The 21,722-nt window shown below is 41.2% G+C and overlaps 2 protein-coding genes across 4 annotated transcripts in view; one reads left to right on the forward strand and one right to left on the reverse strand.

Moving 5' to 3' along the window:
• The window catches only part of CTNNAL1 (catenin alpha like 1), a 223,378-nt gene that overhangs the window by 185,154 nt on the left and 16,502 nt on the right, over window positions 1-21,722 (forward strand). For 2 of the 3 annotated variants that reach the window (XM_075826781.1, XM_075826779.1), the window contains exons 12-15: window positions 1,686-1,784; window positions 2,049-2,086; window positions 9,233-9,283; window positions 10,372-10,526. In XM_075826781.1, coding sequence (XP_075682896.1) covers window positions 1,686-1,784; window positions 2,049-2,086; window positions 9,233-9,283; window positions 10,372-10,526 — 343 coding nt within the window. The remainder of the gene's footprint in view (window positions 1-1,685; window positions 1,785-2,048; window positions 2,087-9,232; window positions 9,284-10,371; window positions 10,527-21,722) is intronic. The other variant, XM_075826780.1, reaches the window with a different exon arrangement.
• Window positions 1-21,722, reverse strand: part of ABITRAM (actin binding transcription modulator) — a 159,078-nt gene that overhangs the window by 86,026 nt on the left and 51,330 nt on the right. The window lies entirely within an intron of this gene.

Raw genomic sequence — 21,722 nt, forward strand, 5'->3', positions numbered from 1 at the left:
GACTGCAATTATTTTGAAGACACGAAAATATTCTTACTTTTCACATCTCGTTGCATAGGAAAATTGTGAGTGAGCAAAATATAAATTAAGACTGCAAGTACATTTAACCCAATTCAGCACACTAGTAAGCTTGTATTCCAAGTCCTGCCTAGTGGTTCATACTACCCCAGTAACCCTAATTTATGGCAGGTCTTGATTGTTATTAGTGATGCTAATTATTTTACATTTTCTTGCCATAAAGCATATGCTAAATCATTCAAAAGTAAATTAGTATTTTGCTTAAGTGAATGCTTATGTGTTGTGTAGTTATGTCTTCCATTGTACACCGATCACCCATAACATTAACTGACAGGTGAAGTAAATAACATTAAATATCTTGTTACAATGGCGCCTGTCAAGGGTGGGATATATTTTATGCAGCAAGTTGATGCATTGGAAGCAGGAAAAATGGGCAAACATAAGAATCTAAGCGACTTTGACAAGGGCCAAATTGTGATGGCCAGAGCAAGACCTACCCAAAAGCGGTAGGTCTTGTAAAATGTTCCCAGTATACAGTGGTTAGTACCTACCAAATGTGGTCCAAGAAAGGGCAACCGGTGACTTAAGGCTCATTTGATGTGTGTGGGGGAGCGAAAGCTAGCAGTCAAATTGTGATGGCTAGATATTGGGGCAGAGCATCTCCAAAATGAGATATGCCAGGTCTGAGACCCACACCTATATTTAGAACCGGGTTCACGCTTGCTCAGCTGTTTACGTAACTCCCAAAGAACAAAATGCACATTCATGGCCACTTCTCCACTCAGTCTCCTCCTCACCAGAAGGGATGGGGTGACCCCGATTCTTGCTATAGATACAGCATCTATCAGAGCATTATGGTATATCCTGTGGATATTTTATTAATGTCTGAGCTGGGAATAACCCATTAATGCTGGCTATGATATAAAGGTGTCAGAACACACTTTGCGTTGCAGCTTGCTGTATAGCCTCAAACTCGTGCTGACTCCCGTCCACTCCTGAAAGTGCTTACAATGGGCATGTGGGCGTCAGAACTGGACCATAACGCAATGGAAGAAGGTGGCCTGGTCTGATGAATCACATTTTATTTTACTTCATGTGAAAGGCCGGGTGCGTGTGTCACTTACCTGGGGAAGAGATGGCACAAGGAAGCACTAAGGGAAGATTGCAAACTTGTGGAGGTTGTGGGTGACTCTGGGTAATGTTCTGCTTGAAATACTTGGGTCGTGGCATTCATGTGGATGTTACTTTGACACATACCGACTACCTAATCATTGTTGCAAACCAAATACACCCGTTCATGGCAACGGTATTCGCTAATGGCAGTAATACGGCCTGCCACACTGCAAAAATTGTTTGCGAATGGTTTGAGGGACATGATAGAGAGTTCAAGGTGTTGGCCTGGCCTCCACATTCCCCAAATCTAAATCCGATCACACATCTGGAAACACAAATCCCATCCATGGAGGCCTCACCTCACAACTTACAGGACTTAAAGGATCTGCTGCTAACGTCTTGGTGCCAGATACCACAGGACGTTTTCAGAGGCCTTGTGGAGTCCATGCCTCAACACGTCAGAGCTATTTTAGCAGCATGAGGGGGCCTACACAATATTAGGCAGGGGGTTTTATTGTTATGGCTGATCGGTGTACGTCCTATATATATTTCAGCAGATCTTGAAGAACTGTGCTGTCAAAGATGTCAGAGATTTGCTCATTCGATTGTCCAGATTCAGCATCTAGAAGTTTACTTCTTGCAGATATTGTCAGGTACCATACATAAAAACATATGCAGTCCTATAAAGACCCGTAAGCACACATCCATAACCGTAACACTTGGGAAAGTTTTCAATTACAGCCCGATGGGAGTGACTAGCTGATGCCTCTAGCTCATGTAGGTTTGCACACTACAACAACTTCTTGGATAGTTAGCATGCCAAGTTAGGTTTCTGTGAAGAAGCTTGGGTGGCGGTAGGAAAGCCATACAAACCAGTGAGTATTACTGTCATTTATATATGTTTTTTATTCTGGCAGGTGACAAGCGTGCCTATCTTTCTCTACCAAGGCCAGGGGTAAGTTATTTGATATTGTGTTTGGCTTAATGCTAAATCTTTTAGTAGTGTCTCCAGTTTGTATTTAAATAAGTAATGTAACGCGTTGATACTCATTCATGCCATACAATTACAGTAGACACACATGCAGGTTAATAATTTATGAATGGCTAAATACAGCTCCTGTAAATTATAGATCAGAAGTAATTCCTAGTATGATCCAATATAATACAGTATACCCTGTTCGTATAGCGTGGTGTACTACACCATGTCCAAATTCTAATTAAGGTTGTATTGTTTCCTCCAACCTTTAAAATTGAGATGTCAATTAGAGACTATAAAAAAAAGACCAATATAATGTTGTTCCTTCTTATGTCTACATTTTGCATTTACGAGTATCTACTGTTTTGTGTCCATATCTCAGTACTGGTTAATTTCATAGTATATCTTTATAAGGGATCGAAGCTCTGTTATATTGATACAAAGCTACAAATCCCCTGCATAAACAGAGTTAAAGGGACACATTACCCAAAATGAAAGTTTCCCATGTGGTGCATGAACGAATTCTACATGTCAGTGTCTTATCTGTTCGTTTTTCTTGCTGCTTCTAGATAGCGCACTGGGGATGTTGCATAGCAACAGTCTGAATCTGGCTTTGATCACACTCTCTTTTCACTTGAGACGATGGGGATCTATGTGTCACTCATACGGGCACCAGAACTTCCTGTATAATGAAAGTGCATGGATTGTTCTACACAAGTTATTCACAGGGGGGCACCAACTCCTATGACAGATACTACTGGCGATTACATACGCTCCTGTAGCACACATTTGTAATAGAGGAGATGATACTTGATAATCTCTTAGTTTATATAGGAGAATAGTAAGGGGTCATCCTATTAGGTAGAGATGGTACTAGTTCTAGCTGCCCATGTGATGATGTGCTGAGGCATTAGTGGATTGATAATATCTAGGAATAGAATGCAGGGTGAAATCTAATATTGAAGATGGTGAGTACAATAAACACAAAAAGAAGTTCGGAGCTGGATATACAATCCGGTGGGGACTGCACTGATGGGAAGATTGGTTTCTGCTAATGGCCTTCTTTAAATGTTAGAATTCTGGCTACCTGCAGCCGCCCTTGGGGGGAGGGGCTTACTGAAAGGCAATTTATACTACAATAATTAAACTCCATAATGAACCTGTCTTTCGTTGGCGCTTAAGCTCCCCCTAGATGTGGCGCTAGTCAGACAGAATTGTATTATTTAATGGTGGTGGAACCCCCAGAGATCACTTGATATCAGTAGGGGAATGTGGCAGCAAGTGTTTAGTTCCCTGCAATACCTCCACAGGGAAAATGTAGCAATAGACAGTTCTCATTTAAATCAATAGTCTCTTCCGAGAGCTTCTTTGTGCTAGTTTATAGTGGTGACTCCTAAACAGGGGATATACTCTATTAAGTCATAATTCCCCAATAGGGTGTTTGAAAAGGGGTTTATTTTAAACCAGACAATTTCTTTTAGCGAACTATGTGAAATAGCAGTGTGAAGGGAAACAGGGGAGTTGTAGCTCTGCCTCCAATAAAGACATTATAAAATGAATCTAGTACAAATACAGCAGACCTATAACTGCCCATAAATGGCTCTTCTCCCAGGTATACGTGCTAGGGCAGAGGTTTTTTTCCCAGTCCTTATACACGCGGACCATATATCAGCAGATGAGGCTATGACATAACCATACAACCCAATAAGAATAACATGACATGTCTAATATGTATTTCTTTCAGATCTTTTTCCTTATGTGACTTATAGTGAACAATTTTACGTTCTGAATATTGGTTTCTAACACTAGCAAGCATTTAATCACTGAAATATGAAAACAATGTGTGTATTTTAGACCGATAAATATTCTGTTTCTGGAAGTAGATTGGCTTGTCTTCTGACATTGAAAAATGTGTGTATCGCAACAGCAGGCTATGTTGATTTGTAGCGTTAACCAGGCCATCTGGAAACACATACATTTGTCAGCTCGGAGTACAGCTTATTAATCCTTGCCAAAGGGAAGTCTGATAACTAGATGCAAGGGAAATTAAATACTACCCATAGCTGGGAAATCTTGTGCCCATTAGTTACCAGTATGAGCACTTGACGTGTTTAGTAATTGTCTATAGAATAAAGGCAGCAAAGGCTATTTGATGTGATACACATTTCATAGCCTATAGTTCATCGTAGCTTCTGTTCCTTGCACTGAATCTTACAAATGTAAACTTCATATAGCCTCTGTAGTTCCACCAATTTGAAATGCGGCACCAAAGTCTACTGGAGGGCATCAGAATTCTGTATATTTTGGCTGTATTTCTAGAACCGAATTCCCTATATGAGTTTTTATATGCTTGTACATCTTTCAATTGTTGCACTGTTATAGACAAACTGGGTTGATGTACAAAGATTGTAATATTTTAGCTTTTTTGGCTCTTTCATTGATAAACAACATGTTGTATTGATCGTATCAGCCAAAATATTTATTTCTATCTATAGTTTAACGAACAATATTTTATGTAGAAAATATCCTGTAATTTGATGGTTGAACTCTCCTTCCAGCTATTTACCATTAGGCTGGACTATCTTTAGTTCGATTTTTGTAAAATCAAATATTTTCAAAATAGTATTGTACAGTTTTTTTTTATGTGTGTGTGTATATATATATATATGTGTGTGTGTGTGTGTATATGTATATATATACAAAGGATAAACAAGCAGCACCGTTCATCAAAATACGTACAGCCAGGGTGCAAGGTCTCGTTTGGACATACGACCAATGTTCCAAATACCAAGTAAATCCTTTCAAAATACGAGACAGCACACCTTGATAGTGAAAAAAGTGGATTTATTCACCACATGCGACGTTTCAGCCCTACTCCATGGGGCCTTTCTCAAGCATAATGGTTCTAGCTATCCTAATAAGGCCTCATGCACACTTACGTCACCGTTTTCATGGCCGCTTTTGATGGGTCCGTGAACCCATTTTAGCGGCCGTGTGCACTCCGTGTTTCCGTTTCCGTGCGCCCAGCATGGTACTGTCCAGGGTGACCGTACCATGCTCGGCGCGCGGAAAATACAATTTTAATGTAATAAAAAAAAGAATAAAAGAAAAAGTTCATACTTACATTCCTCCTGTCCGGCCTCCAGCGATGAAGTTCAATCCATGTCGCCGCTGCAGCCAATCACAGGCTGCCCCGGCCGCTGCAGCCAATCACAGGCTGCCGATGCAGCCAATCACAGGCTGCCGATGCAGCCAATCACAGGCTGCCGCGTCACAAAAGAAGGTCGGACTGGAGGAAGAAGAGGGACTCGTCACCAAGACAACGACCGGGTACGTATGAAATGCTTTTTATTTTATTTTTAATCAGCAGCCTCTTTTCTCTATCAGTTATTGATAGAGACAAGTAGCTGCCGATTAGTGTAATATTTTTCTAATGTTTTTCTGCCCGCCCGGCGGTTGCTAGGCAACGGCTCCGTCACACACGGACGGCAGACGGATGCCTTCCGTGTGCCTTCAGTTTTTTTGACGGCCCCATTGACTTGCATGGGCCTCACGGTCACGGAATCCCGGACCAAAGTAGGACATGCTCTACTTTGGATCGGAAAGGAGCAATGGACCGTCAAAAAAACTGAAGTGTGCATGGCCCCATTGAAATGAATGGGTTCAGGGTGCTATCAGTGACAAAAACGGATAGCACCCTGAAGGAAAAAACTGAAGTGGGCATGATGCCTTATGATTTTGTTTCCTAACCAAAAAAAGGTAGATTCACTTTGGTAAACATTTCCCTAATATTAGAGGGAATCACAATTCACTTATACCTTGCAAATCTGGAAACGGGGGTGGCAATAGGAGAAATAGAGTGTAAAAAAAAAAAGTGCTCATTGTTTACAATGTTGATATAGCACAGTCTTTATGTATTTGTATGTTACAATGAAGGTTCTTAAAGGGGTTGTCTGCTTTAGATAATCCCTACTTGTTAGGAGGAAGCCTAAGTTCACACGGTTTACAAAAGGTCGCGTAAAAAAACGCGCCGTGGAAATCATTGAAATCAATGGGTGGATGTTTGGAGGCATTCTGCCCCCATATTTTCAGCTGTTTTTTCGGGGCGTTTATGGCCCATAAAACGTCTGAAAATAGGCGGTGTGAACATACACTGAGTTAGTGTTCAATTTCCGAGCACCACCGACAATACGGGGAAAATTAAGCATCGATGGATTGTCTGTGTAATACAGGATACGACGGGTCCTCTAGAGTGAGAGATACTCTTGTAACTCCTCTCCATTCTAGCCAAGAGATGAGAGTCCTGAACAGAGGACCCATTTATTAGCTCAGAATTGAGTACTTGAATTCCCTAATATGGCTTTTCTATACTGACCAACCCCTTTAAAAAGAAAATGGATATTCCTATGCACATTAGATTTCATGATACTGAACCTCTGGAGGTGTAAAGGGACTGCAGAGAATAAGTACTAGTCCATGACTGTAAGCAGATATCAAAGATTGTACTGTAGTTAAATAGCGAATTTCTGGCTTATAGTATAGAAGAATCTGATGTGTCATTTGATGGAATGTCTTTTTACATTCTTTGTAGTGTTTTGCACGTTGTGCCTTTGTTGTTGAGCAGATCAAATTGTTTTGATGTATGAAACGGATTTATGTTGTGTAATAAAGTGACAAGGTCTGAGGACTGCACAAACTTCTGTGACAGGCAAATCATCCTGATTCACCGTAGATCACCGCAGCGCCAGTCAAGCGCACCACTATCATTAATTCATTGTGCTCCCAGGAATTACTGCCCTATTTATCAATCACACAACGTTCGTTATGTGGAGAAAAGCACTTTGAGATATTTTCAGAACATGAAATCCATGGCTTGTACTTCATGCTGCAATGGATATGTGGTGGTCAACCTGACAGAACAGTCCCTGCTTTCAGTACATACAGTCCTGCTTACTGAAACACACACTGCATTACAAGCAATATACAGCAGGCCATTAAAAGTCTCATCTGGTAGCCAGATTTCAATATGCCATTTTATTTTTTTTATATCCAATGTTCCTATAATATATAAACTCCCCTTGACTTGGCTACTTTGTTCCATTTTAGGTTTTGATCAGAAGTTCATTAGAAGTAACATGTTTTAATACAATATATATCCCAGTACTTTTATAAAACAATATCTGGTTGTCACAGCATTGCTTTGGTTATTACCACCCATAAATACTAATATATAAATGTATTTGTAACTTTTCTACAAAAATGTGTCTAATCTGCTGTCATTTATTAACTATTTGTGCCAGAATTTAGTTATTAGACATCCGTTTGTAAAAATGGGCGTGGCTTATTGCTTAACCAGGATTTAGACACCTTTATGAAATAAAACGTTTAAAAAAAAATGGCACAAAAAGAGTTGCGTCTCTAATCCACACAGACCCTTGCAAAGAAAGAGTGACACAATCTTAGCTAGTGTGAAAGGTAATGTCCGTGATGTATAAGGTGGTAGATTCATCAAAAGGGACAAGTGCAGTCACATATTTTTCGCAACCTAAAACCGTCTCACTTAGACTTCGGCTAAAATGTTGCCACTTTTGATAAACGTGTGCCTTATCTTTGATCTGACAGCTTGATTGCCATTGATGCAAATTTCACTACACATCCAATGTTTACACCCAATGTTATTTAGGGGGTTTGTTTATATATTTTTTAGATATCCCAATAATCAAGGCATTGTTACTTTTGTTATATTTTTGCAAATTAACTTGTCCTAGGATTTTCATATACTTTTTAGTCTTTTTGATATTTTCTGCCTTCGGTTTTACATTGATTAAAGTGTTCTGACATTTTATGTTTTCCTCTTTGTCTTTTGCAAACTGTGTTGCTAATAAAGTTGCTCTGGTTATGATGAGAACTGTATGTTGATTGACTGAATACCAGCGAGTCCATGTGTGTCTTTCATTTAGGTGATGTGTAGGATATTCCGAGTTACGTAACTTTTAGCTCCAAAGTGTTCCTGACACAGCATAGACATAAAGTATAGGCACCCACGGAAACAACGAGGGTCACCGCTACAAAACCTAATACATTTGTATCCATAGACAAAAAAGAAAAGGATTTTTATTGAAAGCAGAAAATCCTTTTATAGCGCTTTAACAAAACGTCTTCTCGAATTCTCCTTGGATACTAGGTGCTCGTAAAACTGTAGATTTGGTAGGTTTTTATGATAATGCGGTACAGAGATTGTTGAAGTAAGTTTGGAAATGTATGAGAAATGTTTTTGTCCCTCTTTGGATATTCAGAATGCTTAGAGATATGGCAAACCTGATTTTAGACTAAACATTTATTCAGTGGACTGGAAACTGCAGTTGAAGTTTGAGATGCTTTGCAAATACTGAGGTGCAGTTTTTCGCCCGGAATGTCTGCTGCTGAAAACTGCAACATTTGGCTGCAGCAGCGATCACATGGGATGAAACGTTATCCCAGTAGGCCGGCCTAAAGGAAGAAACACAGACATCTGGGTAAGTATAAGATTTTTTTTTTTTTAATTTTCTGAGTTGCGTTTTTTTTTTTTTTTGCAGTGGAATCGCTGCGATTTCACCGCAAAAAAAACACAACTGATATTTGTTGGGGGTTTTACCACCCCATTAAATTCAATGGGGAAAACCCGCAACAAATAAGCAGCGTTTACGCAAATACAATTAACGTGCTGCGGAATAAAATTCCACACCACAGGTCAATTTCGGAGCGTTTTTTCCTGCTACTGTATTATGCTGTGGATTTTCCGCAACAAATTCTGTTGCGGAAAATCCGCAGTATTTACACAACATGTGAACTGACCCTATGTTTTACTTTTCTACAGCCTCTTTCTATTGCCTCCATGAATCAAAACCGATCTGTGTCCCATCTCTAAATGAATTGGTTGAAGATAGATTATTCTGTTTTTTAGGTGCATTCTGGAAACTATTATGGAATTACTTTATGTGCAATTTGTAACCTTGGTGCTACTCTGTGTATTTGGAGCTGTTATTCATAATTTTAAAGTATTTTTTTCATCTTTTTTAAATGAATAAAGCAATTGCTACATTTTAATACATTTAATACATATCTTAATCTTTGGTTGCTTTTCAGAAACACAGTGGAAACCTGAAAACCCTCAAACCTGTGAAGCTTGATGGAGAGGTAAGTCAGTATTCCAGACACTAAGTATTACAAACTAGGGTTGTGGGAAGAAGAGGTTGACTCACCCTTTTTCCCAAATCCCAAAGGGAAAGGACGATGGGGGACACAAAATGAATACTTCCAGAGAAATATAGGAGCATATTTTTTTGTTTTTCCCTTTGGATTGTAATATAAAAAAAAACATTGCCAGGGAATGTTAAGTTATGTTTGTATTAAAGGGCGTTTCCACTTTCTGACAACTGATGACCTATCCACTGAATAGGTCATCAGTATATGGTCGGTGCGTGTCCGACCCCGGACCCCCGCACCACTCCGGCTGCCTCCATGCACTGGATATTTGGAACGGTATGCAGTAGTTGGAGCCGGAAGCAGATGGCTCCGACCACTGCAAAGCGGCCATTCGGCAGAACTGCAGTTCTGCTCCTATCTACTTGAATAGGAGAAAAACCATCTGCTTCCAGCAACATCGTCGGGTGCCCGGAGTAGCGGATTGGTGCGGGATCCAGGTGTCTGACACGCACCGATCATATACTGATGACCTATCTGGTGGATAGGTCATCAGTTGTCAGAACGTGGAAAACCCCTTTAAAAATGTTGGTATCCCTTTGATTTCCAACAAAATAGAAGTAAAATCAAAAATATACAAAACTGAATGTGCACTTATGTCATAGTCCGTAGGAATCCGTTTCCTAAGAGCGATTTATTTTCACGGGTGAATTTGTGACTAATTGCCTCTGTAATCCCACCACCTTGAAATGTATTTGAAGGTGGCAATATATCCAGACCTTCAAAATAGAATGTGTAACCCTTCTCCTTAAGATCACATCACTTACGATGTTACAACATTACTTACTCCGCTCCCTCCGTGGTAGAACATACTCCATAACACGCAACCTGGGGGAAATAGTTTAATGGACACATTAGATGTTCAATTCCTGTAGGAATGGAGTATTTAGATGTCCAGGTTTCATTGCATCATTTCCAGTTATACAGCCAACTTTTTTTTATCCGAGGCATATGATAAGATAAAGTTAGATCTTCCTGACTGCACAGCACTTTAACAAAATGAATGTACCTATTTCTTACAGGAACAGGCAAAAATTTCTAAGCTAGGATTAGAGCTGCGTCTACTTACCTCCGATGTGGATTCCGAAGCCGAAAAATGGGAGGATGAAGAGAATGAGCTGGTTAGGCATGGGCAGACCATGTCCAGCATGGCTTACACAATGTACTTATTTACAAGGTACGCATACATAGCACTTTAACCTTTGTACACGAATATCATCCAACATCCATCTGGGTGTGACTAATTTGGGCATTTTAAAGAATACCGATCATTCTAAAAATAAATCCCAATCTTTTCTTAGGCAGTAGACGTGTATTATATGTAGTGCAGCCAGAAATATGCCTAACCTGCATATTTTTGGTCTTTTACCTTCCCTGTTCAGATTTTGAAAATACATTTAGTCTCTCCGTACCTGCTGTGCCTGAGAGGGCAGACAACCTAAAAAATATAAATATCAGAGAAGACATACAGGAATTCCAATATTTTATGTGTTCAGTGCAGAAAGAGATAATCCACAATCTCTTCAAAACCTTTTTTTATACATCCAGTACCAGAACGCTGACCATAGTATTTTTACTTCGTGTGCTGCTGCAGCTACGCAATATAATGGAACACAGGACTTCTGTGCTGCAGCAGACACTCAGGATCTACGGACCCAAGGTTTTTGTTTTTTTCCAGCCCTCTTCCCATCGCTGCAACCGTGATATGTTGACCATACTAACGTCATAAGTGCCACCAGTGATTGGCTACCAGTCACTAAAATAAATACTAACAGGTGACCAGGGAACAGTTGTTGCTGGAGCAGCGGAGGATTTCAAAGTAAATTGTCTCTTCTCTTTTAAAAAGGACCCATCACCCTACATAGGGTACCTGTTTTATTAGAAAAATCAATAGTTCTTCAATAAAGTAATATTTTTCTAAATACATGTAATTAACCTGCGACTTCCAACCACCCCCCACTGAAGCCTACAATCCCAGAAGGCGAGATCTCACAATGTGTCGATAAAAGCGCTATCTACTCTATTAATACAGCAGTCATCATTCGGTTACTGTTAGAGAGGTAAGCATTAGTACAGTAGATAGAGCTCTTTTAGACAGAATGGGAGATCTCGCGATAATCAGCGAGATCTCGCATTCTGAGTAGACTTCCGTGGGGGGTGGTGGGAAGTCGCAGGGGATGCTGAGAGCGCCTAATTGGATTGCTCAGAACCTCCTGCGGGGAGTCAGGACATTTGCATACTGAAAGCACATGTTATACAGAGGTATTTTTCCATTTGTTTTAAAGGGTAACTCTACGTTCAACAAACTTCTGACATATCATAGTGACATGTCAGAATCGCTGGGGGTCTGAGCACGGAGACTCCCACCGATCGTTAAAACGAAGCAGCAGAAGCGCTCGTTTGAGCGCTGAGCCGCTTCCTTCCTGTTTGGCTTTTCTCGGAATAGCCAAGCAGTTAGTGTACGGACACAATAGAAAGCCGAACAGAAACGAAACGGCTCAGCGCTCACCCGAGCCCTTCTGCCACTTTGTTTTGGCCATGGGTGGGGGTCTCCGTGCTCAGACCCCCAGCGATCGGAACTTCTGACATGTTACTATGCCATGTCAGAAGTTTGAACGTTTAGTTACCCTTTAATTACATGCATTCATAAAATGTTACTTTCGTAACCGGTCCTTGATAGGTCCTCTTTAACACTCATACAGTTCGAAAAATATTTTTTACAGGGCTGGTAAACTTTTTTAACTTCTTCACTGCTGCTGATAAGATCGGAATTCTTCAATCTCGAAAGATCTCACACTTTTCCATTTTTTCTGGCTCACTTCCCTTGTCAGGACTCAAATATTATGCAGAGATGCACTATACTTTCAGGAATAATTATGCCAGTATATTATATTTAACAAAAAAAAATAATCCCCTAGTAGGACTAAAGAAGATTTAACCCCTTAACGATGAGTGGCGGATATATCCGTCACAAGCAGGTGCTAGTTCCTGCAAATTCACTGAAGTGATATATGAGTAAAATGTATAACTTTTATTTCATAACTCTCTAAAAACAGGGGTACAATCACCACTGTGAAGAGCCCAACCGTAGGTATTAAAAACGTATTAAACAAATACTCCAAGTCCTGATTCATTTGTGAACCCTCTATGACTGGGTATATTATAAAGATACCAATATGGAATCAGCGTTTAAACATTGGTGTAACAGTGGTTTAGACCCTAAAACACACCGGAGCCTGCGATAACCGCACCTAAATCTCCTGATGCTAATGTACACAACGATGCCACTGTCCCCTACGCTAAAATCCCTTGCTTAACCCGACCCTACGCGTTTCTATATTTATCATCATCAGGGGTCTGTAGCTTGGTCACTCTGGCCAGGATGCCAGCGATATTTCTTCAGCAGCAGATATTCTACTGCACAACACGGAAGCATGCACGCATAGATGTCAGCGGCATGCTTCACTACGGGACTCTGAGTTACTATAACTAGATACTCCTCCCCCTGGCCTCGGCGGCATACTTCGAACCAGCCAATCACACCAGCCCACCACATTCGTGACGTCCGACCATGTGACTCCCGGCCGTCAGCTGACATACCCGGAAGCAACATTTTGTGTTAGAGAGGAATGTATTTATCTTTGAAGACCGCATCTTTCACCAACAACGTGGCACAGCAATGGGGAGTTCTACTGCTCCCACCTATGCAAATTTGTTTCTTGGCTGGCGGGAAGAGACAGTAGTGTTTGGGGATAAATTTGCTAAGTGGACTTCATCAATAGGTATCTGGATTAGATATATTGATGACGTGTTGTTGCTTTGGAATTCCACAGTGGAGGAATTCAATACCTATGTGGCAGCCCTTAATGTAAACGACCTAGGGCTAAGGTTCACATGTGAAATCAGTGATCAGGAATTATCTTTTCTAGATCTTAAAATTATCAAAACTAAGGAAGGCGCAATACGTACCAAAGTACACCGAAAGGAGACAGCAACTAATAGTTTCCTTCAATGGAACAGTTGTCACCCTTATCCCCTTAAACGAGGGATCCCCAGAGGCCAATTCATGAGAGTACGCCGGAACTGTAGCTCGATGGATGATTTTGAGATACAGGCACATGACCTCGCAAATAGATTGAAGGAGAGAGGATTCCCTAAGGGGGTAATTAGAAAGGCCTATGAGGGAGCGAGGGATGCAGACAGGCAGAGTCTTTTAGTCCCTAGACAACGTAAAGAGGAAAGGGTCACGAGACTCATAGGCACTTATGACTCCAAACAATCTGAGATCATGGAAATACTAAAAAGATACTGGCGTATTTTGGGTGCTGATGTGGACTTGGCGGATCAGATAACACAATGGCCTTCAGTCACGTTCCGTAGAGGTAAAAACATTAGGGATAGGGTGATGCAGAGTTGTTTTGACCCTATAATACAACAAGGAACTTGGTTGGACAGGCAGATACCGGGCACACACAGATGTGGCAGTTGTAAAGCTTGTGATTTTATCCAAAGTGGGAAAAAATTCAAAAGTGTCACCACTAAGGTTGAGTATGACATTCGAGACTTCGTGAACTGCAAAACAGCTGGGGTGGTCTACCTAATAACATGTCCATGCCCACTGAATTATGTGGGCAAAACGGTGCGGCAGTTTCGGCGCCGGATTAGGGAACATGTTGGAGATGTTACAAATTCGAGAGATACTCCCATATCAAAACATGTACATGCAAAACATCAAGGCCGGGCAGACTGTTTAAAATTTCAGGCGATTGAATTAGTACGTCCTCCTAAACGGGGAGGGGACTGGGACTATTTCATTCTGCGCAAAGAGGCCCAATGGATCTATAGACGGGCCTGTGTACAGCCTGAAGGTTTAAATGATCAAACAAATTATACCTGTTTTATTTAAATATAAAATTCATTTGAATATATATTGTGATGTTGGTTTTCTAGGTAGGTGTATGGTCATTAAATCCTGGTCCTAGTATAGCTAAATTGCAGCAAGTCATTCAATAGTAACAGGCATGGTAGATCTGTCCAGGAGGGTTTTCAAAGTCCAAAGTGTGGCAGACATTAATATTGCTTATTCATTCATACAATATGTATTTCCAGGGAAGGTGCTTCAATTGTGGCAGTCCAGTTGCGGTTTTGAACTGATCCGCAATATGTATCCAACCTGTTATTGTTATACTCTATCTTTCATTAGAAGGAACTTTTGTGCAGCGAATAGATACTTCTACAGACTTCCATTGAGTCTGCACGTTCTTTGGCGTTGACAGTGTTGCTTCCGGGTATGTCAGCTGACGGCCGGGAGTCACATGGTCGGACATCACGAATGTGGTGGGCTGGTGTGATTGGCTGGTTCGAAGTATGCCGCCGAGGCCAGGTGGAGGAGTATCTAGTTATAGCAACTCAGAGTCCCGTAGTGAAGCATGCCGCTGACATCTATGCTTCCATGTTGTGCAGTAGAATATCTGCTGCTGAAGAAATATCGCTGGCATCCTGGCCAGAGTGACCAAGCTACAGACCCCTGATGATAAGTATAGAAACGCGTAGGGTCGGGTTAAGCAAGGGATTTTAGCGTAGGGGACAGTGGCATCGTTGTGTACCTTAGCATCAGGAGATTTAGGTGCGGTTATCGCAGGCTCCGGTGTGTTTTAGGGTCTAAACCACTGTTACACCAATGTTTAAACGCTGATTCCATATTGGTATCTTTATAATATACCCAGTCATAGAGGGTTCACAAATGAATCAGGACTTGGAGTATTTGTTTAATACGTTTTTAATACACACGGTTGGGCTCTTCACAGTGGTGATTGTACCCCTGTTTTTAGAGAGTTATGAAATAAAAGTTATACATTTTACTCATATATCACAGTGAATTTACAAATTTTCATATTTTGTGGGAGCACAATATATATCGCTTAAATACAGTGAATTGCTAGTTCCTGCAAAGCAACCGATATATCCGTCACTCTGATCGCGTGGGTACTGCCAGTGTACCCACGCGATCAGCGGCAGGAGCACGGCTGTTATACAAAGCCTGGCTCCTGCCCCAACTGCCAGAATCTAAGCACGCTCCGATTCTGGCAGTTTAACACATTAGATGCCGCTGTTAATAGCGGCAGAGGCATCTAATGTGTTTGACAGAGGGAGGGAACTCCCTCTGTCACCCCATCGGCACCCCCGCAAAGAAATCGCAGGGCGCAGTTGGGTTTCCATGGCAGCCGGGGGCCTATCAAAGGCCCCCAGGTCTGCCTTCAGCAACTGCCTATTAGATTGCCTGTCAGTGTAAAACAGTAATGCTTTGGTATACTAAGTATACCAAATCATTATATGAGCGATCAGCAGATCGCATGGTGAAGTCCCCCTAGTGGGACAAAAAAAAAGTAAAACGGTTAAATAAAGTTTATGAAAAAAATAAAGCAAAATTCAACACTGAGGAGGATAGACAATCTTGAGCGAAGCATGCTGCTCGCGGAGCATGCAGTTAGTGGGTTAGAACTGGAGGGTGAAGACATGGGTGAGCAGGATCAGGTAAGTAGCTGGGTTAATGTAGTTAGGGGCAGTAGAAAGGGGTCAAAGAAAAGGAAGGCCGATCCGGTTTCTGACATTCCAACCAAAATTGCCAAGTTGGGTGATGATGCGAGGGTGTCGGTCTCAGAAATGGCAGCCCTAGTGGATACTGATCTCCCTAACAGCCGGGAGAACAGCCCAGCTAGTAGTCGGCGGGATGGTAATGCAGGTAAGCCAAGACAATTGATAGTCGTAGGGGATTCTATAATCAGGAAGACGGATAGAATAATTTGTCGCCAAGACCACCTCAACCGAATGGTTTGCTGTCTCCCTGGTGCCAGGGTTCGGCATGTGGTGGAACGGGTGGACAAATTGCTGGGAGGGGCTGGTGATAATCCAGCTGTCGTGGTCCATGTCGGTACCAACGACAGAATAAATGGTAGGTGGAGGAGCGTTAAGAATAATTTTAAAGAACTAGTCTACAAGCTGAAGGGAAGGACCTCCAAGGTTGTATTCTCAGGAATACTGCCTGTGCCATGCGCATCACAGGAAAGACAGCGGGAGCTCAGGGAGTTAAATGCATGGCTTAAGGCTTGGTGTAGAGGAGAAGGCTTTGGGTTCCTAGAGCACTGGGCTGACTTTTCATTGGGGTACAAACTGTATTCTGCAGATGATTTGCACCTAAATGGAAGGGGGTCCGCTGTGCTGGGGGAGAGAATTCTAGCTGGGGTGGCGGAGTATTTAAACTAGGGCTGAGGAGGGAGGTCAGTGTAGAAAAAAAAGGGGTAGCCAGGTTAGAGAGGGGTCAGACTATATTGGTGGGGGGAGAAACAGAATGTGGGGAGAGGACTAGGCAACAAGATAAGGAGATCCTTTCGTTACAGAACAGCAGTGTAAAAAAAAAAAAAAATGCCCAAATAATGTCAAATCACATTTCTGATAAAAGTGAAAAACTGACAGGCAAGTTAAAGTGTATGTTCACAAATGCCAGAAGTCTAGCAAGCAAAATGGGGGAGCTGGAGGCCCTGATACTGGAAGAAAATATAGATATAGTTGGTGTTGCTGAAACATGGCTGGACTCTTCACATGACTGGGCTGTAAATCTACAGGGTTTTACACTGTTTCGGAAAGACAGGACAAATAGGAAAGGTGGTGGTGTATGTCTGTATGTGAGAAATTATATGAAGGCGAGTGTGAAAGAGACAATAGTGGGTGAAGATTGTGAGGAGGTTGAAACCTTGTGGGTGGAACTAGAAAGGGAGGTAAACACTGAAAAAATTACTTTTGGTGTAATCTATAGACCCCCCAATATAACTGAGGAGATGGAAGGTCAGCTATATAAACAGATGGAGCGGGCTGCACAGGCGGGTACTGTCGTGATAATGGGAGATTTTAATTTCCGGGATATTAATTGGTGTCATGGTTCAGCTTCAACTGCAATGGGGAGACATTTCCTCAACCTGTTGCAGGAAAATTTTATGGGCCAGTTTGTGGAAGACCCGACTAGAGGTGAAGCTCTGTTGGATCTGGTCATTTCTAATAATGCAGATCTTGTTGGGAATGTCAATGTTCGTGAAAACCTCGGTAACAGTGATCACAATATAGTTACATTTAACCTATACTGTAAAAAACAAACGCAGGCTGGGAGGGCAAAAACATTTAATTTTAAGAAAGCCAAATTCCCCAGGATGAGGGCTGCAATTCAGGATATGGACTGGGAAGAACTAATGTCAAATAATGGGACAAATGATAAATGGGAGATTTTCAAATCTACTTTGAGTTATTATAGTGCAAAATTTATTCCTATAGGTAACAAGTATAAACGACTCAAATTAAACCCCACATGGCTTACACCTTCTGTGAAAGGGGCAATACATGACAAAAAAAGGGCATTTAAAAAATACAAATCTAAGGGTACATCTGCAGCCTTTGTAAAATATAAAGAGCTTAATAAAATCTGTAAAAATATGATAAAATTAGCAAAAATACTAGATAATGGTAATGGGGAGTTGGTCACAGGGGATCAAGAGAAGGCAGAGTTACTAAATGGGTTCTTCAGCTCCGTATATACAACAGAAGAAAGAGCAGCTGATGTAGCCGGTGCCAGTGCTGTTAATATATCAGTTGATATACTGAATTGGATGAATGTTGATATGGTCCAAGCTAAATTAAATAAAATAAATGTGCACAAGGCCCCGGGACCAGATGGGTTACACCCTAGAATTCTTAAAGAGCTTAGTTCAGTTATTTCTGTCCCCCTTTTCATAATATTCAGAGAATCTCTAGTGACTGGTATAGTGCCAAGGGACTGGCGCAGGGCAAATGTGGTGCCTATTTTCAAAAAGGGCTCTAGGTCTTCCCCGGGTAATTATAGACCAGTAAGCTTAACATCCATCGTGGGGAAAATGTTTGAGGGGCTATTGAGAGACTATATACAGGATTATGTGACAATAAATAGCATTATAAGTGACAGCCAGCATGGTTTTACTAAGGACAGAAGTTGTCAAACTAACCTAATCTGTTTTTATGAAGAGGTGAGCAGAAGCCTAGACAAGGGCCGCGGTGGATTTAGTGTTTTTGGACTTTGCAAAGGCATTTGACACTGTCCCCCATAGACGCCTAATGGGTAAATTAAGGACTATAGGTTTAGAAAATATAGTTTGTAATTGGATTGAGAATTGGCTCAAGGACTGTATCCAGAGAGTTGTGGTCAATGATTCCTACTCTGAATGGTCCCCGGTAATAAGTGGTGTACCCCAGGGTTCTGTGCTGGGACCACTATTATTCAACTTATTTATTAATGATATAGAGGATGGGATTAATAGCACGATTTCTATTTTTGCAGATGACACCAAGCTATGTAATATAGTTCAGACTATGGAAGATGTTCATGAATTGCAAGCGGATTTAAACAAACTAAGTGTTTGGGCGTCCACTTGGCAGATGAAGTTTAATGTAGATTAGGGATGTCACGATACCAGAATTTGGACTTCGATACCGATACTTCGTTTAGTATTGCGATTTCGATACCAATTTCGATACTTTTGCCAACAGTAATAAAAAAAATCAATTCTTCCGTTTTCTGATGTGAGGCGCGAGGTGTGATGAATTTTGAATGCGCCTCACATTAATAGTAATTAATCCCATCATGTTTCTCAGTCATAATGGGTTAATGTGCGAGGTACATGATGGGGTTAATTACTATTAATGTGAGGAACATGGAGGGTAAATTCATCGCACCTCCTGCCTCACAATAATAAGTGAATGAAACCCGTGTTTATTTCATTTTTTTTACAGCGTACACGTCATAAATGATGCAGAAAAATTGTTGTGCGCGCCATTACTGAATGTGTGAATATTTTATGTATTGAGACTTATTTTAATGTTTATTGTAAAAAAGGTGAATGTGTATTTTTTTTAATTTTAACAATACTTTGTTTTTAAACTTCAATGTACTGACATATATCAGATATATGCCAGTACATTAGCCTGTGGACAGATAGCATACAGGCAGTTGTTAGGACATACCTCAGTATGCCCTAACAACATGAAATATGGTAGGACAGCCCTGGGGTCCGTCAATAGACCCTGGGCTGTCTGCCCATATATGGTATGGCCCTCGATCGCGTCACAAGAATTCCCTGTGACGCGATCCAGGGGCATCCCCCCTGCTCACTTTCCCCTGAATGCTGCAGTCAGCTGTGATCGCAGCATTCAGGGGAATAACGGCGGAGATGAGAGGCTTCACTGATCTCCGCCGTTATAGAGCGGGGCTGCGGCTGTGTAATACAGCCATTGCCCCGCTCCTGACAGGAAGTGCGCGCGCTTTCAGGATGAGGAGGTGCGGCCGGCGCTGCACTAATACGCGGCGGTTCAGGCACTGAACACAGAACATGGGGGTGTTTTGCAGCGCGCCCGCCATGTTCGGTCTTCAGTGCCGCCGCTCATAAGTACAGCGCTGGCCACATCGCATCATCCTGACCGTGCGCACTTATCATGACTCAGGAGCGGGGCTGTGGCTGAATTACACAGCCGCAGCCGCGCTCCCATACATTCATGTATTACTATACTGAGCTGTGCGGCTGCGCAGCTCAGTATCGAAATACAGGAAATAGCGGTATCGAACCGTTTAGGGATGCAAAGTATCGAAACAGTATCGAAGTTTCGATGCACCGTGCATCCCTAATGTAGATAAATGTAAAGTTATGCATCTGGGTACCAACAACCTGCATGCATCATATGTCCTAGGGGGCGCTACACTGGCGGATTCACTTGTTGAGAAGGATCTGGGTGTACTTGTAAATCATAAACTCAATAACAGCATGCAGTGTCAATCAGCTGCTTCAAAGGCCAGCAGGATATTGTCGTGTATTAAAAGAGGCATGGACTCACGGGACAGGGATGTAATATTGCCACTTTACAAAGCATTAGTGAGGCCTCATCTAGAATATGCAGTTCAGTTCTGGGCTCCAGTTCATAGAAAGGATGCCCTGGAGTTAGAGAAAATACAAAGAAGAGCAACGAAGCTAATTAGGGGCATGGAGAATTTAAGTTATGAGGAAAGATTAAAGGAATTAAACCTATTTAGTCTTGAAAAAAGACGACTAAGGGGGGACATGATTAATTTATATAAATATATTAATGGCACATACAAAAAATATGGTGAAATCCTGTTCCATGTAAAACCCCCTCAAAAAACAAGGGGGCACTCCCTCTGTCTGGAGAAAAAAAAGGTTCAATCTGCAGAGGCGACAAGCCTTCTTTACTGTGAGAACTGTGAATCTATGGAATAGCCTACCGCAGGAGCTGGTCACATCAGGGACAGTAGATGGCTTTAAAAAAGGGTTAGATCATTTCCTAGAACAAAAAAATATTAGCTCCTATGTGTAGAAATTTTTCCTTCCCTTTTCCCATCCCTTGGTTGAACTTGATGGACATGTGTCTTTTTTCAGCCGTACTAACTATGTAACTATGTAATTACAGTAAAAATTAAATGAAACCACTTTTTTCCCCAAAAAGTGGTTTTATTTAGTAAAAGTGTAAAAAAAAAATAATAATATACACATATATGGTATCGCCGTGATAGTAACAACTGAAGCAATAAAGTTAACACATTACTTGAACCGCCGGGTGAACGGTGTAAAACAAAAAAACGCAAAAACCCACGGCAGAATAACTTTTTTTTTTTTCTCCCATTCCCCCACATGAAAAATAAAAGTTAATCAATAAGTCCCATGTACCCCAAAATACTACCAATGTAAACGACACCTTGTCCCACAAAAAACAAGCCCACATGGTACATTGACGGAAAAATAAAGTTATGGCTCTTGGAATGCGGCGATGCAAAAACAAGTATTTTTTTCAAAGAAGGGTTTTTATTTTGCAAACATAGGAAACCATAAAACCTTTACACATTTGGTATCCCCATAATCGTGCCGACCTATAGAATAAGTTAACATGTTATTTATGCCGCATTGTGAATATAGTAAATTTATAACGCGAAAATCAATGCCGGAATAGCGGCTTATTTTCAATTCCTTCCTAAAATAAAGTTAATAAAAGTTAATCAATATATTATAAGCATCTAAAAAGGGTGCAATTACAAAATACAACTCGTCCCGCGAAAAACAAGCCCTTATATGGCTATGTCGGCGGAATAAAAAAGAGTTACGACTCTTAGAATGCGACAAAAAATAAACTTTGGTCATTAACGTGCAAAAAGACCTGGTCATTATGGGGTTAAAGACTAAATAAACAACACAAAATAGGAAACACATCTTTCTTTGGCATCTCCATAATCCCTATAAAGTTATACAAAAAAATATATATATATTTGGCACCTGTATGTCGGTCTGTGAAC

This window comes from Rhinoderma darwinii, chromosome 5, assembly GCF_050947455.1.
Source record: "Rhinoderma darwinii isolate aRhiDar2 chromosome 5, aRhiDar2.hap1, whole genome shotgun sequence".
NCBI classification, from domain to species: domain Eukaryota; kingdom Metazoa; phylum Chordata; class Amphibia; order Anura; family Rhinodermatidae; genus Rhinoderma; species Rhinoderma darwinii.